At 49.4% G+C, this 25,973-nt stretch overlaps 1 protein-coding gene and 1 pseudogene across 10 annotated transcripts in view; one reads left to right on the top strand and one right to left on the bottom strand.

Annotated features, from left to right (window-relative positions):
- The window catches only part of Znf618 (zinc finger protein 618), a 155,371-nt gene that overhangs the window by 90,345 nt on the left and 39,053 nt on the right, over positions 1 to 25,973 (top strand). For 6 of the 10 annotated variants that reach the window (XM_070012101.1, XM_070012075.1, XM_070012065.1 and 3 more), the window contains exons 3-6: positions 11,096 to 11,355; positions 18,846 to 18,941; positions 21,938 to 22,015; positions 22,486 to 22,524. In XM_070012101.1, the coding sequence (XP_069868202.1) occupies positions 11,096 to 11,355; positions 18,846 to 18,941; positions 21,938 to 22,015; positions 22,486 to 22,524 (473 nt within the window). The remainder of the gene's footprint in view (positions 1 to 11,095; positions 11,356 to 18,845; positions 18,942 to 21,937; positions 22,016 to 22,485; positions 22,525 to 25,973) is intronic. The other 4 variants (XM_070012091.1, XM_070012140.1, XM_070012117.1 and 1 more) reach the window with 1 other exon arrangement.
- On the bottom strand, positions 736 to 2,848 carry LOC138816910 (deoxyuridine 5'-triphosphate nucleotidohydrolase pseudogene; annotated as a pseudogene).

Below are 25,973 nucleotides of genomic sequence, written 5' to 3' on the forward strand. Positions count from 1 at the left end.
CTATCTGTCTGTCTATAGTTTTATATATATATATATATACATACATATATGCATATATATGTATGTATATATATATGTATATCCTTAGCACAATAATCAATAAACATCTACTTTTATTAACCACTATGCTCAGTGGATCCCAGGTTCTAGGGCAGAATAGATGACAGTGGTGTCACACAGTTGATTTCTCGGTGAGCCTGGACCTAGGAGAAGAGGATGGACATGTTGCTGGTGTTTGTGGAATCAGGTGACTTGCACCTAGCTCCTTTGCTCCTTACCACAGTACTCTAAGGTGGTGACTGATGGTCCCTTCTTCAGAGAGAGTTGAAGACAAAACAGACGCCATCTAAATTGTAACAGTGGCTCGGGATCTGGCTGAGTCTAATCCTTTAAGCTCAGGTCTTCTGCCACATGTGTATGGCTTCATAGTCTTTTTTTTTTTTAAGAGATACTATTTATTGAATTAAATTGTATGTCCAATTTAAAACAAAACCTTTGCCTCAAATCTTCACAAAGCATGTTTTCACACAACCATATGGAAATAAAACAAGTTTCTATAAATCCTGATAGAGGTCCCCTTTCCTTCTATTATAACAAAATGAACTGGTTTTTTTTTTTTACAAGTTAAAACTATTATGTTTACCATGGTACAAAACACTAAAAATAAATGAAGCAAAAACCTATTATTTTGAAGGAGAAAGTTTGCCTTTTCCTTTTCTATTCTTGGCCCAGATTTTAATTCTTTCCAATAGAACCCAGACCTCCTGTTGTGAACCCCTTTCAGTCTCATCCAAAACTTGAAATTCTTCAATTGTTGCATTTGAAAAATCTGTTCACAGATGAGGTGGGCAATTCAGTCCATCCTTTTTCACTTCAAACCCCTCTTTGCCAAAATGGAACAGTGTAACACCAACATCTCCTCTATAATCTTCATCCGCGACACCAGCTCCTATATTTATAAAGTGTTTTGCAGCCAAGTCAGGACATGGAGCCACTCTTCTATAGCACTCAGAAGGAAGAGCTGTCTGAATTTCCATCTTCACAAGATCTTTCTCCACAGGTGGCATTGGGTAATCATAGGCACTGTACAGGTCATAGCCTGTGGTGTTCGAGGACCCCTGGATCAGAGCTGTGGCATGCTTGAGAGCAACACAAAGCGAAGCCCCATGCCACCCTCCTCAGCAGGCTGGAGGAGTTGGCTGCAGTCTCTTCTGAGCAGGATAGGGCCAAAGAGGGGAGAGAGAAGGGGAGATGATAAGACTGCGAGAGCTAGGTCTCATAATTAGTCTTGAAAGCATAATTCTTATTCAGCATACTGGTTTGTAGCAGTATAAAAGTGGGCCTGTGCTGGGCGCTGGTGGCTCATGCCTGTAATTGTAGCTACTCAGAAGGCTGAGGTCTGAGGATCATAGTTCAAAGTTCAAAGCCAGCCAGGGTAGGAGAGTCCATGAGACATCCATGAGACTCTTATCTCCAAATAACCACCGGAAAACTGGAAGAGGAGCTGTGGCACAAAATGGTAGAGTCCTATGCTAGCCTTGAGCAAAAGAGCTCAGGGACAGCGCCCAGGCCTCGAGTTCAAGCCCCATAACCAAAAAAAAATTAGTTCTGGACAGATACACAACTTGTTTGGGAATGGGATAATGGTCTTCACCATAGGTCTTAGCTTCTGTTCCTCATCCTGGAAATTGCATTTGACATCTTGCCATAAGTGTCCTCTCCCTGTCCAGAGTCTGGGCTAAGTTTGTCTACAAAACTCACCAAGTGCAGGTGGACGCTGAGAGCCCCAGGATTGTATCCCAAAGGGGCCAGCCACCTCTCTGATGAGCAGAGTTCAGTCTTAGCTTAATCAGTTACTGTTAAACCTAGATTGTGTGAATAGGGCAGTTTCTGGAACATTCAAACACAGCTTTAGGTTTATTCTCTAGAGATGGCTGCAGAAATGCAAGCCCCAAATCGACGTATATCAAAATGCATGGATCATTTTTGCAGACGTGTGCTTGAGCTTGGGGTGGTCTGGCATAGGGAATTGAGTGGGGTCTCTAGGGAGCAAACCTCTGCTCTCCCCTCCTCTACTGCCCCAAACCCAGCTGTTCTCTGTGAATACATGAAGTTGTCCCTGGACGCATGGAGTCAGTTGATAGCACAAAGAATCTTGCCTGGTCCTGAAGCATGGCCTTGAGAAGTTGCTAGAAAGACTGCAGTTGCAACTGCCTGGGTCCTTCATGACAAAGCCTTTGGTCTGAGAAAGCCACACCCCAATGTCCACCACTTCATAGCATCTCTGGCTCTGCTACTGGGAAAAGAAATGCTGGCAGCAGGTCTGAGATTCAGCCATGCTCCTTGCAGAGCATGACTGTTAAGAAGATCCTCACATTCCACACCTACCTTCTAGATCATTCCTGCCTGCCTGTCCTACAGAAGGCACTCTCACAGAGTGCTGCTGTCTGAGCTAGCTGTGCGTTGCACACCTGGTGATCACCCACAGACAGGTGGAAGAGAGGAGCCAGGTGTAATGGCAAATGGAAAAAGCTCATTGGATGGACTGTAGAACATCCACTGGCCACAAGGGTAGGGGGTAGAAAAGCAGTGGTCCTGTTAAGGGGTATCTTCCACACCCCCCTCCCCCCATTCCCGGGAGGAAGTGGCCAGGGAGCTGACATCAGGGAGGGACAAGAAGTGATAGTTGATAAGTCCAGCTGTGGCAGGAAGTGAGGTTGATGCTCAGGAGGGGGTTGGCCCTCTGCTTGTATGTCCCCCAAGAGGGTACTTTCCTCAGGGACCACCCACCTGCTCGGGTCTGCATGGGACCCATGTGTACCAGAAGGGAGTGATGAACAGAGGACATGGCCCTTTTTGAGGTCTCCACTCTTCACCTGTCTGTCAAAGGGATGCTGTCCTGTGTCTTCTGGTGCATGAATGAGGACACAAGCAGGTGACTCTTCAGAGAACAGGACATGTTGCTAATGGATCAGAATTACACCACAACATGAAGCCTTGTGTCTGCTTAAATGCTCTTATTCCCAATTCTATCCAGAGGTCGAGGGCCCAGGCCAGCTTCCCAGATCCACAGTACCATTGAAAATAGTCCCTGATTTAACCAGAGAGCCTCACCCAGCTGAGGGCTGGAGATGGGGTTACCTGACAGGGTTGCTGAAGAAGACTCTTGCTTCTCCCTTCCTTATGTTTCAATTAACCAGGAAGTTCACTCTTAGTATTTAAATCTTAATGCTGTCTCTCTGAACTCTAATATAACCCGGCACTGTCGCTGACTGACACTATGAATTGAGGAAAATTAAGTACCTCAGAATTATCTCAAAACTAATGATGTATTTATGCATTGTAGGTTATTTTGAGTTCCTAGACTGTTAAAGAGTTGTTTAATAGGTTAATAGTTTTAATCTATTAATCTAATCTTTTCTACTTGACTATGTATTAAAATATATCAGTGATGTATGACAGGGTGGGAAGTGCAGACAGTTTGGAAGATTTGGAAGGGACAGTAATGATGTGAGGATTGAAAACTTGGGTGGAGTGGTGTAAGCACAGACTCCAGCCTCATTCACTGCTGCTCTGACCTGTGGTCTCGCTTGAGGTTCTCTCTTTGCTTTCCCAGGCAAGTTGCAAAGATGCTACCTAGAAAGGTAGCATTATGAGTTCCTTCCACAGGCAAGGACCTATCACATCCAGCAGCCACCTGAGCAGACTTGAGAGAGAAGGGGAGGTTAATGGCAGGCACAGAGCCCAAACATTCTTGTCTGTGGAGATCAGGCCCTTCATTCTGTACTCCACCCATCCCACCCCGTGTGGCTGTTGAAAGGGACTAGCAAATGCCTAATCCTGTCTGGAAACTATGGAGAAGGGTAATACAGTCTCTATGTCTTGGAGCTCATGATGTTAGTCATTCATTGAACAGGTATTTTTTGCCATTATTTCTTCTTTGGAGAAGGGGAGGAAGAACTTCCCAGTGGGTTAAAATGCAGGCATTGGCATCAGGCAAACCTGGTAGAACCCACTTCTATCACTAGGCTCGGAGATCACAAAAATATGTCTCAGTTTTTTCCAGCCCTGCTTTTCTTATCTGTAAAGCAAAAAGCCTTGCAGAAAAGGCTCCTCCATACCAGCCACAGGTGGCCGTAGGGGTGAGGGAGGGTTTGTGAGGTTCTCGGCATCTTGACAAGCGGACTTGACAGGATCTGCTGGTAGGTTCATTACCAGGAATGAGAAAGAGAAGGAAAGGCCGGGCACTGGTGGCTCACGCCTGTAATCCTAGCTACTCAGGAGGCTGAGATCTGAGGATCGCGGTTCAAAGCCAGCCCGGGCAGGAGAGACGGTGAGACTCCTATCTCCAATAAACCACCAGAAAACCGGAAGTGGCGCTGTAGCTCAAGTGGTAGAGCACTCGCCTTGAGCTGAAGAGCTGAGGGACAGCACCCAGGCCCAGAGTTCAAGCCCCACGACCGACAAAAAAAAAAAAAAAAAAAAGAGAGAGAAAGAGAAAGAACAGCCATGTATCAATTCAGAGTCTGGCTTGGAGGAGGAGCTGGAGGCTGGGATTGCTGTTAACCAGAATGGGGAAGACTGCAGTTATTTATCATGTTGTCTTGGACCATCAGGCTTCATGGAAAGAGAACTGGGCTGGGAGGCAGAACTGTTTTCCTGTTTAGGGGGAGAGAGATAGCAGCTGCCCAGCTTGCCCTTGTTAAATTTGTGGTGCCTTTTAGGCTCCCTGAGAGGGGGTGTACAGCAGTTGGATGTTCATGCTGCTCTGAAATCCGGGGCCAACTCCAAGCTAGGCATGTTGAGATTCATCATTACATAGTTAATATTTCAAACTACCTTATAGGATTCCCAAGGAGGTGACCATGGATAAACAGAAGAGGTTCTAGAACTGACTCTTGGGGCCTATCCATGTGAGAGAGTTAGGGGCACACAGGTGGGTCCAGCACATGACCAGGAGAAGCCAGACGGTGGAGGCCCCCAGGTGAGCACAGGTGCAGCAAGAAAGGATGGAAGGGAGAGAGGAGGCTTTGTTAAAGACTGTGGATGGCGGATACATTGACTGGAGCCCGGGAAGAGACCATTGGATTGAACAGCACCGTGGTCACGGGGGCTTCAGAAGAGCAGCTCTGGTGATGGAGTGGAGCCAACAGCTTCATCAAGGCTTCATGTGGCCATGAGAGGGAGTACTGACACCCGCCAGTAGGTGGCGGTAGTAGGCGGTCTGCACTCAGATCGTTGGTGGGTGGGCAGATGAGTAGAGTGGCAGAGAACTTGGTCCTGGTGGGTACTGCAGTCAGGCTGGGCTGTGCACCTGTTTGTGACACACACACGCACACACACACACACACACACACACACACACACACACATACACACACACACACACACACACACACACACACACACACACACCCTGCCCCACATCCATGCATTTGTGTTTCTAAGCTCAGCTTGCTTAGCCAACTCTCCTCCCTAAAGAGGAAAATGTTTTTGTGAAGATTCCTTCCGGAAGGAGTTAAGCAAGGTGATATTTGCACATTGCAAAGAGCTTTGGTTGTTTCAGGTGGGGAGGTAGCAGGGTAAATGGCACCTCTGGGGGAAGTGGAGACTGGGTACAAGTCTTACCACTGGTCGGGCTTTAGATGTCAACTTCTAACTCATTGTGCAGATGTGAGTCCTAGAAACTGGGTGGGATAGCAACAAGTTGTTGACCCATCTACTCAAGAGGCTGGAGGATCAATTGAGCCCAGAAGTTTGAGACCAGCCTGAACAACAACAACAAACAAAAAGATTGAAAACTGAAATGTAGGATGGTGAGCCCAGGGAATCAGTTGCTTAAACAGAACTGAAGTCAACTCAAGGTGCTAAAGATCAACATAGGTACTCTAACTTGGTAGAACTTCCAGTGCCAGAATTTTTTTTGGTAGGACACTGTAGATATTACGCATTTAAAACAGTGCTGTCTGACTTTTGTGCACTTCAGCCATTGCTGAGTTACTTGATTGTATTGCCTTAGGCTGTGGGGTTTAGGGGTAATGGTACCAGCGCAGGAGCAGAGTTGTTTACAGACTAAGCTCATCCCTCAAGGTTGTGTGGCTTCAGACTTCTGGTTGACATCACGTACGTGTGTGTGTGTGTGTGTGTGTGTGTGTGTGTGTGTGTGTGCGTGTGCACGCATGTATGTGTGTGTGTGTGTGTGTGTGTGTGTGTGTGTAGTTGCTGTTAGGCATTGTGTTAGGGCTGGGGATGCAGAGGTAAACAGACACAGGCTGTGTTCTGTGCTTTGGTTCCCCATCTGGTCACAGGGCTCTTTGAACACCAGGTTTGATGGGGTAAGTACCAATGTTAGAACAGTTAGGTAAGAGTCAGAGGAAGAGATTTCTGAAACAGCCAGAGTGCCAGGCAGAATCCCTGGCACATTACAGTGGCCACATACAAATGTGGAGGTGAGCAGCCCTGGCTTACAAACTTCCCTGCTTTGGAGCCATTTCTTCACATTCCATCTTTTATATTGCATTAGTTTCCTGTTGCTGCTATAACAAGTTAGACTACCCATTCTTAATGTTACTTTCCATGGTTCTATATTTATGGTCCAGAACTAGGGAAATTCAGAAATATACATTTTCTAAGCTTTGAATTTCTTCCTCAGGACGTGAATCGCCCCTTTGTCCCGTGTCCACACAGCAGGTGACGCCTGCCTCTTGTTATGTAATGGGGGCTCGGATCTCATATCAGTGCTTGTGTTTGATTGGCATTTAGTTTACTTAATAGAGGTCTGAGGCACAAGAGGGCATGATACATGGGAGGCGAAGTAACTAGCGCTGTGTGGCCATGCCTCAGGGCAGGTATAGGGCTTGGTACTGCCCACAGTCTCAAGCAGGAGGCATGTCCCCTGCAGAGAAGAGGGAACTGGCACGCTGTAGATTTTGGGTGTCTGGAGCCAACAGAAGTTTATTCTGGGCCAGAAATCTGAAATCAAGGTGTTAGCAGAGCTTTACTCCCTCTGGAGACCTTTAGGGAAAAATGCTTTTTCTTTCTTTTGTCTTTCTCCTGGGAGCTGACAGTATTTCTTGACTTGTGGCCCCATCACTCTAGTCTCTACCTCACACAGCCTCCTCTTCCCAGTGCCACTTCCTCTTCTTTCTTTCTCAGTGGCCCTTTATCTTACAACGATACTTGTGACTACATGTAGGTCCTGCCCAGATAACCCAAGGTTAAACTCAATTCCCATCCTCCTCAGTCACGTTTGTCAACACCTCTTTTCCAAATAAGGTCACCTTCACAGATTAGGACAGATTAGGACATGAACTTGCCTTGAAGTGATAGAAATAATCACTCCACTACTTTTGTTGTAGTTTTTGTGGTTGTTTTTGGTGTTAGTACTGGGGCTTGAACTCACAATCTGTGCACTGTCCCTACATTTTTAAAATATTTTTCTTTCCTCTTCAAGCCTTTTGCTCTACCACTTGAGCCACAGAACCACTTTTGGCTTTTTTATTGTTATTGGTGGTGATGATGAGGCTTGAACTCGGGGCCTGGGCACTGCCCCTGAGTTCTTTTTGCTCAAGGCTAGCACTCTAGCACTTTGAGCCACAGGCCATGTCCAGTTTTCTGGTTGGAGAGAAGAGTCTCACAGACTTTCCTGCTTGGGCTGGCTTTGAACCTTGATCTTCAGATCTCAGCCCCCTGAGTAGTTAGGTACCCAGACTAATCACTTTCCTACAGGGAGGATAAAGCTTAAATGCATATATGTCAGGGGAAAGCAAAGCCATACTTGCTGAAGATGGATGGAATGGGGTTTAGAGCCTTATTCAACCCTATCCAACCTATCCCAGCATCTTCAATGTCCCCTAGCCATTGCTGTGGAACCCCTGGTTCTTCGGGGAACATACATTGAGAACCATTACCTCTTAGCTCTTAGCACCTCCCATTTAGTCCAGCTTCTCTCCAGACACATGGGCTGAGGCAGTAACTGCTGACCATAGATAGCAGGTACTTAGTGAAAAGCATCCTTTTAGTGCCTGACTTTGGATTTTATGTTGAAGTGTGACTTGGGTTAAATATAAAATTCATAACGTATCTTGAGCAACTATTTTGTAGTTATCTATATATAAATCTATTTTACAGTGCCACAAATAGAATAGATTATGGAGTGTCAGCATGTAGATAGATTCGGAGAGCTTTTTCACTAATATACCTAATGATTCGTGCTGAGAATATCCAAGGGCTCTACTGTACATTTAAATGGATATAATTAAAATAATGAGCTCTATTTTAAAAAATGATATATGAAAAAAATTTTTAAAGAAGTTAGAAGGAGCTGCACCACTAATTCAAAGTGATATAAGTACTTCTACGATTCCATTGTTATTAGGACACCTAATTAAATGTGGAGCATGTGAGAAAAAAAGCAACGTTTGGGCTTGTAAATTGTAAGCGTAGAAGTCGAGAGAAGAGGAGGAAGTTGTCTGTGCCGTTGGCACTGTAGGGCTCCAGGTTGTCACGGTTGGGGGGTGGATGGGTATGTGTCATTGTGTCCACCACTGCGGGCATAGCTGGGGCGCTTTTGTGGCTCCTGTCTGCTGTGGGCTGAGGAAGGGGTTGGCCGGTCCCTTGTCTACAGCTGTATTTCCCAGTGTGATCAAGCATTTATGTGGCATGCAGGATATGGACAGAACCACGGAGTCCGTCTTCCCTTAGAAGGCCCTTCTATTCCTCACTCCTAAACCCAGGAGACCCTGAAGCCGGTAGGTCAGTGGAAAAGATGGGGAGTCAGGAGATGTGGCTGGAGACCTGACTTTGCTCCAGGCTCTGTCTTTACAGAATCCTCCCTTATAGTGTATTATGCCCAGCCCTGTTGTTTGACTGTCCATTCTGTCCATCTTGAGGATCCACTCTGCCTTCCTGGTGACCCCTTAAGCTTAAGTTACAATATACACTGACCAGGAAGCAGAGACTTTTTTTGGTGATATTAGAGTTTGAACTTAGGACCCCACACTTGGTAGGCAAGTGCTCGGCCAGTTAAGTTGGACCACAGTCCACATGTGGAGCATACAATTCGGTGAGATAGTTTTACCTAGCAGCCAGGGATGCAGAGGAAATAGAACGAGGTGATGAGCTAGAAGCTGGATGGAGAGGTCTGAAAGGTGCCTAGTGTGCTGAGATTACTTCATTAGTACGCCCTGGGAGGACATCTGTAAGAGTCACCTGTGTGAGGTGAACGTGACACTTACTGAGGACATCTAACTCTCACTCTAGCAAGTTGGGAAGGCGTCCTGGCAGTGAAGAGGACGCTATGGCATTGTCATAGGAGCGGCTGCCATTTATGGAAATCCACTTCCTGCCAGCTCCCTGCCTGGGCTCCTTATTGGCATCATTTCCCATCCACAGCCAGGCTGTGATATTCCTGTATCAGACTAGGACAGCGATGCTCAGAGAGAGGTGTTAGCCCAAGGTCGCAGGGTTTACAGATGAGTTCCAGCCTGACTCCAGAGGGCTTCCTGTCCATCATGGTATCCAGTAAGGTCCTTGTAAGCAGGGAGGGACAGCAAGTCAGTTCTTGTGGGATGGCAAAGGCTGAACTTCAGCTTCTACCACCTCCCCAAGCTTTCAGCACAAGTGTCCTGGGAGTGAAGAAAGCCAGAGTTCTGGGCGGTGAGCGCTCTGCCCTCTCCTGCCCCATGTCTGTACTCAGAAACCTCCAAGTGTCGCTCTTCAACAGCAGCAGTTTTCATGTCCATACACAGACTTCATTGCCAGCCTGGCTATTCACTGTGTCCCATGAGCAACTCTTGACATGGTCCTCACTCCCGCATAGGCATCTGTCCTGTGGTGGAGCTGAGATCATGGTTGATTCACGGCCTGTGCTCGAACATCTGTGCTGCACAAAGCTCCTTCCTCTACATCCTCCCCTTTCTGTTTGCATCCTCTGATTTTATTAGTCTGTGTCATCTGCTCGCCATCAGCGGCCTGCTTTGGCTGTGGGCTTCTCTGGAGCAGTGGAGAGGACTAGATGTGGTTGGAGCATCCTCCCTGGGCCTGAATGGAGACTCGATTTCAGGGGAGTGCTCCCTCTGCTTCCCCTTCTCAGAAGCACCTCTTAGGGTGACAGTTTGCCAGCTGGAAGGATGTGAGACCTGTGGATGTTGGGAGTCACATTGAAAGAAGAGCAGCTCAGGCAAGGCTGTTAGGGCCTTGGCTTTATGCTTTTCTTGCTACTGTTCTTGGAGGTGGGGGATTGGGGCCTGGGCAAGTCACAATCCTTCTGTAGGCCTCAATGTCCCCTTCATAATGGAAGATTCATGACAGTCCTTTCCAGCCCAGGATTGCCCTTAGAATATAAGGAGTTCTCCAATGTATAAAAAGCTACCCTCTGTCCCAAAGCTGATTCCATGACATCTCAACTAAGGTGAACTTTGGGACAGGAGTCCCCCCATCTCTTCCTTCCCTGAGGAGCAGGGAAGGGCGTGGATGTGATCTCCAAGCCCTGTCTACTGATGAAGGTGGAGAGGAACACAAACACCTGGCATTTGGCATCTTATTTGTGTCCTTACCACTCAGAGACCATCTGCCAGCCTGACTCCAGCTTGACCTGGGAGCCTGCTAGAACTGCAGTCGAAAACAGAGGCATGGCCAGGCACCAGTGGCTCATGCCTATAATCCTAGCTACTCAGGGGGCTGAGATCTCAGGATCACGGTTTGAAGACAGCCAAGGGCAGGAAAGTCTGTGAGACTCTTAATCTCCAATAAACTACTCAGAAAAAGGCAGAAGTAATGCTGTGTGGCTTGGGTGGTAGAGCATTTGCCTTGAGCACAGAGAGGCTCAGAGACAGAAGGGTAGAAGCTGCAGTTGCCCCAGCTGTAAAATGCTAGCCCAGAGATTTTCAAAGTGTGTTCCTTGGGACCCTAGGACTCCTAGGGGAGTGTTGGGCCCACCGTGGGGGCCGTGTGAGAGGCTGAGCAGCCAGGGCCCCTCCACTTACTCTGCACACAGCCTTGCCTGTCTCAGGGGTGCCATGGCTGCCGGGATCTTCTGATGGTTTGGGTGCACGTATGGGGGGTCCACTGTGAGCTGACTCCTTTTCTTTCCCAGGGAGCGCTTGAAGCGCAGCCAGAAGAGCTCCAAGGTGGAGGGCCCGGAGCCGGGGCCGGCCGAGGCTTCGCTGAGTGCCGAGCAGGGGACGATGACGGAGGTGAAGGTGAAGACAGAGCTACCTGATGACTACATCCAGGAGGTGATCTGGCAGGGCGAGGCCAAGGAGGAGAAGAAGGCCGTCAGCAAGGATGGGACCGGCGATGTACCTGCAGAGATCTGTGTGGTGATCGGCGGGGTCCGCAACCAGCAGACCCTTGGTGAGTGCTTCATGAGGGTCGGGGCTGGAGCCAGGGTGGGAGTAGAGGCCAGAGTCGGGGAAGCAGGGCTAGTATCTGCACCCCTCCCTGGCTGAGAGCCTTCAGGGACTCCCCTCTGCCTCCAGGGGAAGATGGATGCTCCAAGAGAGGCCTTTGATGGTCCACTTCTAGCCTGGAGACTTGGTCTCTTTGTGCCTGATAGAGAAAGACTCCATGCATGAAGTCTTGTGTCAGGCAGATGCTTGGAACCTTCTGTAGATGCGAGGAACTCCTCACACCTGAGGGTTTCCCGACCCTGAGGGGTGAGCAGCACAACCCTTATCATTTAGTCCCCAGTGCCTGCCTACCTACCTTTCTCCGTCCTCAGTTTGTCTGGGGGCTGGTGCGGGCAGCACTTTCTGTGAGCTGACCAAGTATCAAGAGACAGTAACTGACAAGCTGGTGCCTTCCCCTGCCTGGTGGAACTTGGGGAAACCCCGCTGTTTAGCAGTAATTTCGCCATTAGCTCCCCTTCCCCCTGGAGCATCCCCATTGGTGATCCCTGCACTCCTGCCTGCTTCCCAGGCTCAGATTGCCACAAGCTCCCACAAATATGCTTCATTTGTGTAAGGAGAGAGGAGCCAATGGGACAGGTGGTGGGGACCGGGTCCAGTTGGAACCCTGGACCCCACGTGCGGAGAGCGGCTGCTCTTCATTGCCACGTCAGTGGTTGCTTAGTGGGGAATCCCGGCTCGGTACTGCCAGATCTCTGCCCAGATCCTGTGCCAGATGTGAACGTTTTGATGTGAATTCTTTGGCTTTGAAAGCTGGCGATACAATTCTGCTTTTGAAATCTGCCAAACACAACATATTGGTGGGTCAGAGTCGTTCCAGGGGCCACAACTTTGCAACCTCTTCCCTCTGAACTGAAACCAGCACTTCTCAGGCTGGTCCTGAGGCCCTGCCTGGGCTTGCCCCAGACTTCTGCTTCCATCCATGCCCTCCTCCATATTTCTTTCCCTTGCTCCATATGTTCTCAAGAGTACTGGGGACACTCTAGCCCCATCCATCACTGCCTACCCTTCCTAGTCCAGCTCTGGCCACCTCCTTCTCAGCATTTCCTTGTGTATAGCTCCCAAGACTTCATGTGTCTCTCTCCACAAGTTCAGATTCAAAGACAATTGCATTTTCTTCCCAGCTGACGGGAACCATCCGCAGGCTCCCCTCCCAACTGTGTGTGTGTGTGTGTGTGTGTGTGTGTGTGTGTGTGTGTGTGTGTGTGTGTGTGTGTGTGTGTGTGTCTGTTGTCTCTCTGTCTGTCTGTCTCGTGTGTAGTGTGGTGTTGTGTCCCATCCATTGGTCCATCTGTCTATGTTATTAACTTGGCACAAGATGCTAACAACCATGCTTTGTGTCTCCCCATCTGATATGCCCTGGCCTTCCCCTGACTGCAAGGAAGCCATGGCAACATCAGAACATACCCTTGGGACCAACTCCTCCATCTCTAGAGCCAAGGACAGGGCATCAGCATCCTCCATACCCTGTTTCTTGTTTGGGAGGCCAGGCTTCTCATGCCAGTATAGCCTGCTTCTCCTGGACTTTGCTCATGGTCTTCCCTCTCCCAAGAATTCCTTTGATCATTTCCAGAATCCACTCACTCCTTCAAGGACAACTCCAGTGCTACCTCCTCCCAGAATTCTTCTCTGATCTGCCCTGGTCTGAAGCTCTCTTTCCACCCTCCTTGGGCACTTTCCACTATTTCTAGATAGAGACCCTGACTGTGCCTGTCTCAGCCATCAGATTAGTAGTTCCTAGAAATGGGAACTTCACTATCTGTCTGATTTTGGTCTCCTATCCCATCATACCACCTCCTGTCCTCACAGGACCATAGCAAGGGCCTGGCTTCTGGGAAGTGATGCTGAAAAACAGTCAGGATGGGGCTAGTGATGGCTGCAGTAACAGAAGATCCTAAAATAACAAGATCTTGGTAGTTCCAAATGCCGATGGTCACAATGTCATGGAGGATGCAGCATGCTCAGTACTGCACTCAGTACATCGGTACAGGATGCTACTATTAGTGGTGTCAGTAAAGTACCTCTTCGTTGGGTGGGGAGAGTAGTACTTTCTGTCCCCTCTCTTTCCCATATAGTCTAAGGAATAGGCCACTGAGAAAAAAAATGGCATAGGGAGGAAAGTTGGCATTGGATAAGTTCAGTGACTTCCTAGAATTCAGAGCTTTGGGCATTTTGTGAAACTTCTGGGTAACATGCCCTCCATCCACCCTCAAGAAAGAGCCTGTACAAGGCCCCACTGGTGAGCTACAGTGGAGCCACCATTTTGTAGACTGTGCCAAAGGGAGCCAGAACAGTCCATGCTGATCACATTGTCTCCTCTCCAGTGTCTAGGTCTGATCTTCCTGCTTGCTGGTGTGGTTTCTGCTGGGGGTTGGCCTCAGAGGATGCTAACCTGGCTTCATCACCAGTGAAGAAAGGCACTGAATAACTCCCCAGTGCCTCCCCCTGAAAAAATGAATGTGGGAATGTAACCTTTAAACTCCTCTCCAAGCGGCAAGGAAATTTTATCCTGTGGGCTAAATTCAAGCCGTTGCTAGTGGCTGTTGGGAGTTCTGTGTTGGCATGATGGATTGTTGATGTCTATCCTGGATGCAGACATGAGCAGAGGGGCTATGCATGCAAACCACTTGATACCCTTGGCCTGCTCATTTTAGAGAGCAGCGGAGGGAGGCTCATGAAACAGAAGAGTTGCTAAAAGTCACTGTGCAGCTTGGTGACAATTTCTTCCTGTTAGGAAGGACCTGCTCACCTCAGAGCACTTGTCTCACCGCTGCTTCTAAACATAAAAGCCAGAAAGGATAAAGTCAGCAGCAGGAAGCTGGTCAGAACCAGGCCTTTAATGAACTAGGACTGCAGTGTGCGGGCACGAGGAGCTCATAATCATCCTGAGGCATTTGGCTGGGAGTGCATGCTTTGCTCACCCAACAGTGCTCCACCCTCAGAGATGGGCTCTGTAGTGGAATAGAATGGTGTCCCTGTTCAGCCAGGCAGCACTGCGCCAGGAAGAGCTGGCCTCCCCAGGCCCTCCCTGGCTTGTAACAGCCATCAAACAAACAGTGTTCCCCCTGACACAAACATTATACAAGGCACTTCCTGTGGAAGAGCTTGAGTCATGGCCATACCATGGCATTGGCAGTGCCAGCTGGCAGTCCTCTTCCTGGCCTGGGAGAGTGTTGCAGGGGAGGAGGGTTGTTGGCAGAGGAAGAGCTGACTGCAACCACCCCGCTGCCTGCCCAACAGGCCTTTGTGCCTAGAAGCCCTCAGCTGCTGCTGCTTTTTTTTTTTTTTTTTTTTTTGGCAAAAGCAGAGATAATAATGATCTTGACACTTTAATGGGATAAAATCAGAAGTGAACAGAAGTGAGTTGACAGATCCAGTAGTCACCTGACAGCTGCAGGCACAGCATGCCACAGCAGCTTAAGGAGGGGTCAGCCACCTGTGAGACTGGGGGGGGGGGGCTCCTCTGTGTAGAATGAAAAGCCCAGGCACCCTAATGGCCACTGCCCAACTCCATGTTGATGGCAGGTGTCGCAAACTGACCACACTGCACCCCATCCCCACAGTGTGCCTCAGAATCCTTCTCAACAAAGCACACCAAGAACTCATCACGCAGTCCACCAAGCTGGAAAGTCGGCAGTAGAAGCCTGCTCACCACCATTGTGTCTGATGATCCCATTTTCTGATTCCAAGAGATAAGGATGCCCAGTACCCATTGTGCTCAATGGGTGTATCATCTAGGGGCTGGGAATGTGGCTTAGTGGTAGAGTGCTTGCCTGGCATGCCTGAAGCCCTAGGTTTGATTCCTCCGTTCCATATAAACAGAAAAAAGTCAAAAGTGGCTCTGTGACTCAAGTGGTAGAGTGCTAGCGTTAAGCATAAAAAGAAGCTCAGAGACAGTGTCCAGGCCCTGAGTTCAAGCCCAGGACTGGCGAAACAACAACAACAAACAAAAAGTGTTCCATCCAGCAGTGGATGCTATCCCCCTCCCAATGCTGTGGGCATGGGACTGAGCAGGGTAGGCACAGGTACACGGAGACAAGTGCCACTCAGCTTCCTGGTGGCACTGCAGGTACCCAGTCCACCAGGCTCTTCATCCTGTGAATGATGTAAACCAAACAGCAGACGTGTGTGTGTGTGTGTGTGTGTGTGTGTGTGTGTGTGTGTGTGTGTGTGTGTGTGTGTGTGTGTGTGTGTGTGTGTGTGTGTGTGTGTGTGTGTGTGTGTGTGTGTGTGTGTGTGTGTGTGTGTGTGTGTGTGTGTGTGCTCTGTGGAGGCCCTGTGTCTTTAGGTGGGTCGGATGCTAGGATAGCAGAGTGGTGGCGATGATGGGATCTGAGTATCCACAATCTATGGCATTTTGGATGCAGCAGACACATGGCAGGAAGCCCCTGCCAATGAGGAGAGGTAGCCAGGAAGTGATTTTGGATCAGTTGGAGGAAGCCTTACGGACTGTAGAGATGTTGAGAACTGAATGTAGCCTGGTAGACTGTGCAGGAGTGAGTTCTCCATCCTGGGGATGGGTGAACAGGGATCATAGGAGAGGCCAGATTTTGCAAGAAGGCTCCAAGGGAAGGGGGTTGTTTACTCACAGGCAGGGCTTCCTGGGGGATGGGGAGGAAGAAGAAGAAGAGAAGGAGAAAAGAGAGGTACCAGCCAGGACATGGCAGGCAGGTCAGGCCAGGCTCCAAACTGGGTAACAGAAGAACTCAACAGCCACTCAGCCCGTGCCACATGGGTTTTGGCCTGTGACAAACCAAGCAGTGAAGAGCCAAGCCCTGCTCACAGGGCTAACTGATAGCGAGTTTTCTGTTTCAGTGGGTTGTTGGCAGGGCTTTGTGCCCCAGCCTGCCAGAACTAACACTGAACTTTGTGCCCAGCCCCAAGGAAAGGAGAGGTCCTGGCCGCCCTCCCAGGCCTGTCTTGTCTATTTCTAACTCCATCTGGAGGAAAAGGGATTCTAGTTGGAAGGTCCCTATGGGAAAGGACTCTGGACCTGTTAAGTCACGAGGTCCAGGGTCTATCCTTCTGCTGGTGATTCCTTGATTACGCTGTTACATTTCTCTGGGTCACAGCATCTGAAGCAGTGGATGTGAGTTAGTGGATGTGAGACAATCTGTCCATTTTTCCAGAACAACTCTGAGGGGCAAAGTGAAGTAATAGGTATGGATATGTTTGTCAGTGGCTCCCAAATGCACGACAGGCCTCAAGGACCTCGCGTGTGACAGGCATGTAAAAGGTCCAGGTGTCAAGCCCTTTCTGTTCAGTACCCCCTGCAAGAATTTCACCAAGCAGTGTACTCGGCTTCATATTTTTTGAGTTGACATCTTTACATTTTTACCCAGTGTTTTAAGTAATTACAAAGCAGACAGTTTCTGGAATCATGTGTGTGTGTGTGTTTTTTTTAAGAGAAATGTGGCATTTTGGAAATAGAACTGTGAATGACTTTTAAATGCAGACAAGGGAGTCAGAACACCACTGCCATCCACTCTTGTCATTTAAAAACATATAAAGAGGCTCGTCTCCAACAGACAGAAAATTTTATATCTTTCCTTGTTCTCCTTGAACTCATATTTCTGGTCCACTTCCCCCACAGAGTTCTATCCTAATGTCATATATTTTTTTTATGCCTGAAAGTCTTTTATTGATCACTTTCACACTCATCCGCCACAACAAGCGGTGTATAAATTAAAATCGAAATTTCAGGAAGAAAAAAAAGAAAAAAACTTCTGGCATCATAAAGCTCTACATTTTAAAACCATTTTCCCCCCTCAGATTGAGTTGTTGTTAGTGGGCAATTTGTCTAAAAAATTAGATGAATAGTAAATGTAAAAGTAAAAAATGATCATAAATGTACTTATTAATGAAATGGATAGAGTTTTATTTCTTTCTCAATTGGCTCATGTATCTGTGGATTAATATTTCTTATTGCTGGAGTGAGGCAAGATGTAGTCTTGGTTTCTTGGCTGTTTTTTGGTGTTCTGAGGGTCAGCATCTACAGTGCATATAAATAAGGAGCTGGCAGTGGTTGGACTTGGCTTCCAGTGTTACCTGATTCTTTGAACTCCTTCCTAGATGTGTGCCAAAAATCACACTGGAGTCTGTCATCAGTGTTTGTGATGGTCTCTTCATGAACAACTCCATTTAGACAGAGAATTAGAAGTTCCTAGATTTGAAAAAGGGATTGTCCCCTATCATCAGATCTAAATCAGACTTGGTTCTTCTATGTTATCTCTTTGCTTAAAGCCCAAACTTTTTATGTTCTGGGTAAGACATAGGTGTGAGGATGAAGGGTAGATGGGAGAATGGTTCCTTGCTGGAAGATACAGGAGGAGAGAGTGGAAAGGAGAGCCAGCTAGTGAAACCTCTACCGGCCGCCCACCTGCTCAGGTGCACTGGTTTAAGAAAGCGTATGTTTAGAAGTTGACAGCCAAGTGCTGTTGGTTCACACTTAGGAGGTTGAGATCTGAGGATCACAGTTCAAAGCCAGCAAGGTCTGCAAAGTCCTGAGACTTATCTCCAAATTACCTACTAAAAAGCCAGAAGTGGAACTGTGGTTCATATGGTAGAGCAATAGCCCTAAGCAAGAAAACTTCAGGGACAGTGCCCAGGCTCTCAGTTCAAACCAGGACTAGCACCAAAAAAGAAAAAGAAAAATTAAAGAAATTGACAGCTGAGAACTTACTTCCCTTAGAGCTGTACCCACAGCTCAGATGCCCTTGGCTAGTGACTCTGCACTGATTGGAAGATCTCTTCCAGAGGCCATTTTCTCTGAGGCCAAGGTCCCCCAAAGCCTCAGGGACCTCACTTGTCACAACTTCTCTCTTCTAGTCTCCTGTCTGCAACAAGCTCTGGGACCCACTCCTGTGTCTTAAAGTTGGCAAGGCAATTATTGCAGTGGAGTGTACCAGACAAGTTCCCCAGTGTTACCTTGCACAGAACTGGGGACAGAAGTGGCCACAAGCTAGAGCAATACAGACTGGACAAGGGACTGGCCAAGACGAGTGTCCTAGAAAAATCCTTGCACAAGCCTAGGGTCGGTAATGACCCTGGTACACAACACACAAGACATACAGCTCCATGGATTGGGGGTGGGCTGTCATTTTAGAGGACTTGGGGAGAATTTTTGTGTTATAACCACATAAATCAGAATCCCAAGAAAGCACAAAACTTCAGGGGGATTTCAGCCTGCTGCAGCTGCTGTCAGCCATTCCCAGCCACTGGGGGTACACGTGCATATCATCTGTAGCCAGCAGAGGTCTTGAGGGAGAGTCGGTGGACTGTGAGGCCTTGCCCAAACCTTCTTCGTGTACAGCTGGGGAGACAGAGGCTCTGCAATTACACGTGGGTTGGCCAATCCCCTGGCTCACCTTGCCCCTTCCCTCACCCCCAGGCAATCTCCAACATTAAGGGCTCTTTCTGATTTCTTACGTAATTCAGATGGAAAAGCACCCGAAGGCAGCCTCCATGGTGGATCTTTGCGAAGCCGGTATTCAGGGAGCTGGATTTTTGACCAAGCAATGAAATATGCATCTGGTACGTGATGGCCTAGGGACAGAGCCTGATGGGGGCCCATGTGGGAGGAAGGGCATAGCCAGACTGGGCCATCAGCTGCACACCCCAAATGAGGGAACCCCCTCTTCAACTCCTATCAGCAAACGTGAGCCTAGATGCCTGTGGTGTCTGGTGAGATGGAACATTTGGAAATCCAGAAGTCCAGACTGCCTGGGTGGTTTGGTAGCACTTCCTGTGGGTGCCACTGAGGCAGGAGGGTGCCATGACTACCTGTATTTGGGAGAACTCTGGCCCCCACTCCCTTCAGGACTTCTTGGCCTGCAGGAGTCCTACCTGTACCTCGTCAGAAAGGGGGGGTTCATACTAGGTCTTCCCCATGCTTGCTAAGCCATGGTCCTCTTACTTGGGATGCCTATAGGAAGTTGGGAAAACTTAGGAAATGCTAATGGTTACGGCAGCTGTCAGGTTGAGTGTGTGGCTCTGTGCCAGGCACTGTACTAGGACCCACAGTTTTATTGCTCCCCACTGCTGTGGCACTGTCTCATAACAAGGAAAATCCTGAGGTGTAGGTCACCCCATGGCTTCTCAGGGGCTCCCCAGAGTGGTACCTGGTGAGTCAGGATTGGAAACCAGATCGGCTGACCTTGCTGCCACTCTGCTAACTGTACCCCACCATCTCCCCTTTCATCTCTGTGCTCACACTCCGGGCACCTGAAGCCCAGAGACTTCAAGTGAGTGAGAGACAGCCTTGAACATCTTTCCTGCCGGCATATTGCTCCTCTTCAGTCTGGGCCTGGAACAGGAGATGGCCTGAGGCTGAGGAGCCAGCATGCCCCAAGTCATTCCCTGAGTGGGTTATGGCCTGCCAGCAGGGCCTCATGATTCCGGCTGAGCATAAAGTCTGAGTGGGCATGGAGACTCCCACAGAGCCAGGATGGCTGGCTCAGTTATGAACGGCATCACTGTCATAGACTTCGGCCCCTTCGTGGTGGCAGGGCCAAGGTCTTGCCTCGTGCCTCTGGGCCTTGCTCTGGCTGTCAACACAGTCACCCAGTTGTCCCTGGGCCTAGGGCCCATTTGGCAGATGACACGGATGGCATCTGGCTCACTGTTGGGACCTCAGAGACCAGCTTATTGCAGATGTTCAATAAATCCTTGGTTGGTTGAAGGGAGTTGGCAGAAAGTGTTGGAGAGTGGGTGGAGGCGGCTGGAGGAGCATCGGGGACATTATCACTTGGTGACAGATGAGTACAGCAACGAGACACTGGATTTATGGAAGCCTCGCTGTGCGCCAGTTGCAGCCAAATGCGGAGAAACTTCAGCCTGATGTTGCCGCTGCTCATGTTTTCTTTTTCTCTGTGTAGCAGGAGCAGTGCATGTGTGTAAACCCTAATGACAGACTACTGAATGCCACGTTAGGGTCATAATGGCCCTGGCACAAACCCTTCCCCCAACACTCCCCCTCCTCATGCCAATGGCTTACATGTTGACTCTTGGTGACCCTAACCTCACTGGTGAGGGAATTTAAAAAAAATTTTTTTTTTTTTTGTCAGTTGTGGGGCTTGAACTCTGGGCCCAGGCCCAGGCCCTGTCCCTCAGCTCCTCAGCACAAGGCTAGCACTCTATCACTTGAGCCACAGTGCCATTTCCTGTTTTCTGAGTGGTTTATTAGAGTTTCCTGCCCAGGCCGGCTTTGAACCGAGATCCTCAGTTCTTAGCTTCCTAGTAGCTAGGATTATAGGCATGAGCCACCAGCACCCAGCAGGAATTAAAAATTCTATTGATAGGTGAGGAAACCAAAGCTCAAGTAGGTAGAGAGACATAGCTAAGATCAAACCGTGCCTATGTGGCAGCATTGGGCTGACGCTCAGTCTCCACATGAGGGTTCTTCCGGCTTGCTCACACTCATGAGACAGCCACCATGAGCACCTCCGCTTCCAGGCAGTATGGAGTCTCTGCTTCTCTCTGGATGTGGCTGTGCAAGGAGCCTGGCTTACTTGCTCAGTGTTCAGACCAGCCATCTTGCCTACCTACAGAACTCCAGTAGGGAAATGGAGATGCATCTCTGTCCCTGACTTCACCCTAATCCAGCAGTTCTAGTACCACACAGCTGGCCAGCAAAGTCCCCTCAACACCTTTTTGGAAAAGGCTGATTCCTAGTGCTTCCTCATTCCAGCCATGGTTAGAGTATCAAGGGTGGATGGGGCCCAGGCCTCTGCATTTGCATACATTCTTTGGTGGCTCTATTAGGAAGAGTGGCATCTAGACCCAGGTGGCTAAAGCCTGCAGGAAAGTCCTGCTGGGTGGGGATGGGCAGAGTCTATGCTCCTGGGGTCTCTCCCAGCCTGGGACTCTTGGGCACTGTACATTCTTTGTTTTGCCCCACCCTCTTGTTTGGTCAGCCTCAAGCACCTCCTGGAAGAAGGGCCATGTGGTCTGGCCTGGAGTGCTGGTTGCACCCTATAGTTAGTTCTCTGTGTGTCTGAGGAACATTACAGAGCCTTGGCAGGGGTGGGGATAGGGATGCTGTCATTGAATGTATCTGTACTGGGCTGGACACTCCTAAGGGGAGTGAAGACTGCTGTCAAAGGAGAAACTTTGGGCCCCATTGTAGTGGTGAGCCAATGCAGGCTTAGTATGCCATGCTACTGGCAAATGACTCAACAGCCAGACAGACTCAGGTTCACTGATTGGCAGCTGTCTTCTTACCCCATCTCATGCTCATGCTTGGCAATCGGTAGCGCATATAAGGAGTGACAATCTTGTGCGGCTGTTCCTCGCAGAGCATTTCCTGTTTGGGCCTCCATTGTCCTCTGGATGTGAATGTGAGGATCAATCAAGGAACTCACCTCCTCCATTCTTCACCTAAAAGGCCTAAAAGTGGGGGCCACCTTGCCCAAGGTCACGCCCAAAGTTAGATGTAGACTTGAGACCTTCAGCTGTCTCTGTCTCTCAGAGACCCATGTCATCTCAGATGTGGCTCTGGCTGACCAGCCTTTTCCTCTACTGTTTTCCAGGGTCTTATGAGTGTGGCATCTGTGGCAAGAAGTACAAGTATTACAACTGCTTCCAGACTCATGTCCGGGCACACCGTGGTGAGTGCATGACCCAACGCCTTGCCTCCCATCTCCCTTGTCCCCTTGGGCCCCCTCAAAGTTGTCCCTAGCAGCTCTAAGAACTCTCACCCTCTCCTGTCCTTTTGGTCATTCTGCCATAGGACGGAGGGCAAGCATGTCCCACTGTCATGGGCCATGAGGTCTCATCACTCCCATGTTCCTCTTGGGAGTTCAGGAAGGAGGCCACTTCCATCTTGAAGCCCAGGGGACAGGAGGGCTGCCTGCCCATCCCTGAGCCCTCTGGGCAGCGAAGACAAGGTGATACCTGGATCAGGACCCTGCTGGTGTCGGGGGCCAGGGAAGGACTGAGGCTGCATCCCCTGGGGTTCCCCTCACCACCACTGCTGCTTCATTGGAGCTTGCTCATTTGGCATAGGCCCTATGAGCCTCCTCTGCTCCTGCCATTGTCAGCCGGCTCACTGCCTGCCCACCCCGTCTCTTTCTCACAGACACTGAAGCCACGTCGGGGGAGGGAGCCTCCCAAAGCAGTGAGTACTTTTCTCTCCCCTGGGCTGTTGGATGTGGGAGAAGGGGAGCCATTTATTCATTCCTTCCCCCTGAATACCCCCAAGTGGCCTTTGAGAGACACATTACTGGGGCGGGAGCAGGCTTTGTGGCCAGGGATGTGGGGGCTTCATGAAAATCAGCGTCCATGCCTTCCTTCAAAGCGGCTCTTCCCAAAGTGGGTTCTGTGGCATGCTCATTCTAGGGGAGATGAACAGGCATCGAATCAGTAAAAGATTCTCTGGCCTGATAACTTTGGGAAACATTGAGTTAGACCCATTATGAGCAGCTGTTCATTGACACGGGATGGGCATGCCCAGAAGAGCCTGAATTGTGCACAGCCTCCTGTGTTCTTTGCATACTGATGCATGAGTCTGGAGGTTTGGTTTTGCAGGACTAGGGTTTGAACTCAGAGCTTTGCACTTGATAGGCAGATGCTCTACCACTTGAGCCATTCCTTAGTCCCTTTTGTTTTTCATCTGTTTCTCAGAGATAGTCTTGAGTTGTAACCCAGGGCCAACCTCAGACCATGATCTTCTTACCTTCCACGTGGCTAGAGAGCAGAGTTCTGTAGTTGGCCCGGGACAGAAGCTGCTGCAGGGAGTTGTTTTGTGAGCACCCATGAGCGAGGGCATGGTTGCTTATTGGAACTTTGTTGCCAGTGCCTGGGGTTATGTGAGAACTTGACATCTAAGGTAGCTGCTTACAGATGCCACATACCCTCCAACTCACAGGTGGGGTTTGTTAAAGGCTAGGCAGGAAGAGGAGGGGGGCATCAGGAATTCCACCCCAGGTACATATCCCACAGACGTGCATATCCCACAGAGGTGCATATGCGTACGCCTGTGAAAAGATGCAAACTATGAGCTGGAGGCCTGGCTCAGGTGGTAGAGTGTCTGCCTAGCAAGTTCGAAGCCCTGAAGTCAAATGCCAGTATTACCTCCCCCTCAAACCCCCAAAAGACATAAGCTAGGACACGTCATGCACTGTTCTAATGGCTCCAGACCTGAAGCCACACAGCTGCCCCTTGCTCATCAAGTGGAGAAATGAGTCCACCCACACTGAGACTGCCATGAAGTAGTGACAGAGACCAGGAGGAGCTGAGGACACACACACACACACACACACACACACACACACACACACACACACACACACACACACACACACACACACACACACACACACACACACACACACACACACACACACACACACACACACACACACACGACACAGACATAAAATGGAGCAGGAGAAGCCATTCCCTAGGGTGTCATCCTCCCAGATTGTATACTCAGAAAGCACAAGCATAGGGGAAGGGGGCACTGGGGAAGGTCCAGAGTGGCTGCCCATTAGAGGGGTTTCTGTCCCCCTACCTTGTCCTCTCTGGGCCTATTACACAGATTTCTGTTGGTAGAAAGTGACCAGCTGAGCTGCTTGCTTCTGCCCTGCCCCTATGTTGGGGGGTCAGGAGTCGAGCAGTTTAGAGGTGTGACTCTCAGCCTATCCACCCTGCCCCCCCTGGCCCTGACTTCCGGTTCTCTCAATAGCTCCCTTCTTTTCCAGCTCCTGTGGTATGCCTGTGGTCAGCCACACGTTTAAAGAACTTCCTTATTTATCCTTCTTTCCTTGGCTATTCTGGGCCCCTGACATCTCCGGCAGCCCCTCGGTGATCTGCCTGGCTTCTGCTATGTATGGGCTCACTGGTGTTGGGGGCTCTGTGGCCAGGAACATTCTTTGGTCCTTCCCTCAGTTTTCTCTTCCTCCTGATGGAACATTCTCTCCACAGCCTGTGTGCTCTGTTGTCTTCTCAGTCCTGCGTCCCAGGTTGGCCTAGTCAGTGGGGCTGCTCAGAGCACCTGGCCAGTTCATGCTCTATCCAGCCTTCTCACAGGGAGTTGGATGGCCATGAGGACTTCAGATCTAAAGGGTCCTGCAGAACACATGACATCCACCCTACCCACGTTACAGAAGAGGACACTGAGTCCCGGCAAATGGAAGCCATGCCTTTGTTAGCAGTGAAGCTAGGCCTGGGCACCAATGCTCACACATCCTCTTCCAGGGACCTTCTGTTATGTTTATCTATTAGGAAACTCACCAGTTGCACATAGAAACACGAAGACATGCACTTACCTGGTGCTCGGTGGAGGATAAGAGGTTATCCCACTGATGCCTCACTGACAGATTCTGTTCCAAAAACCATGCCAAGCGCTGCTTTCCCACTATGAACTGGTGTTTGGCATGATGCTCAGTTCTTTAATAATTGTAATAAATAATTTATTGCCATTTATTTATTTATTTCAATTATTATTTCATATGACCACATGGTGCGTTTATGTTCCTTATTACAACTGGGAGATGAAGGAACTGAATTCTGATTTCACAGATGGAAAAACCAAGGTTCAGGTTCAGGTTTGGGAGCATAGCCCAAGTTGGTCACACTTGCACGTGGCAGAGTGGGATTTCGGGTTCATGTGGCCTCCCTCCAGGCTGCCTCCTAGAACTGGTTTGCAGTGGTGTGGCTGATGCACTGAGCAATCAGGGCTGTGACAACCTGGGTTTTTTTTTACATCCTTCTGCCTCCTGATAGGGGGAACACTCTCCTGCTCTATCAGACTCCTCTATTAGTTAGAAATGTGGCTCCGCCACATGGAATTCCACAGGGCAGGTTTGCTGTCCTCAGCAGTAGGCGGCTGGTGGTCCACAGTTCTATTGGGGGTAGCAGATGTGACCCATAGTGAGAAGGGTGGGCCCGTGGGAGAGAGGCTGCCTGGGCACAGATAAAGCAAGCAGGGAGGGAAGCTTTGGGGGGCAGTCCACACTGGTCAGTGTAAGACAAGACTGTTGGAAAGATCCCCCACAGGAGCCTGACACAGTTGGCCTCCACCTCTTGTGTCCCAGTGCCTAGCAGAGAAGTAGGAGCAGGAGAAGTTAGGGATTTTGGCTTGGATGGACAAGAAGGGGAGGATGTTTTCTAAGCTGGATTATCAACCTCTGAAAAGGGCTTACATCAGCTGCCTGGGAGATTCCAGGCATCCGCTCATCTTCTTCACTCCTCAAATTGGAAGAAGAAGTGGAGAAGAGCAGAATCAAGCATCTGGTCCTTCATGTCCCAACTAGTTGTCCCTCGGGAGATGCTGTACCCATCCTCCTTAGAATATCTGTAGGTGGCAAGCCTGGTCTTTTTGCTTAGGGACTAGTCATCTGTGGGCCCTGTTACCCACCAAGTGGAGATGCCCAGTGTCATTCAAGTCCTTTTGGTCAGCTGCGAAGGCCCAGAAAACCTTCCTGCCGCACTGCTAGGCAGTGCATTCTTGGAATAGAGGATCTCATTAGATGCTGTACAAGGAGTCGAGGAGCAGGAGAGGGGCCTAGAGAGAAGCTCCATAGGCCAGGAATGAGGCACAGCTTGGCTGGGCAGAGAAGGGCC

Source organism: Dipodomys merriami, unplaced genomic scaffold (genome assembly GCF_024711535.1).
Source record: "Dipodomys merriami isolate MVZ:Mamm:240054 unplaced genomic scaffold, mDipMer1.0.p SCAF_11, whole genome shotgun sequence".
NCBI lineage: Eukaryota > Metazoa > Chordata > Mammalia > Rodentia > Heteromyidae > Dipodomys > Dipodomys merriami.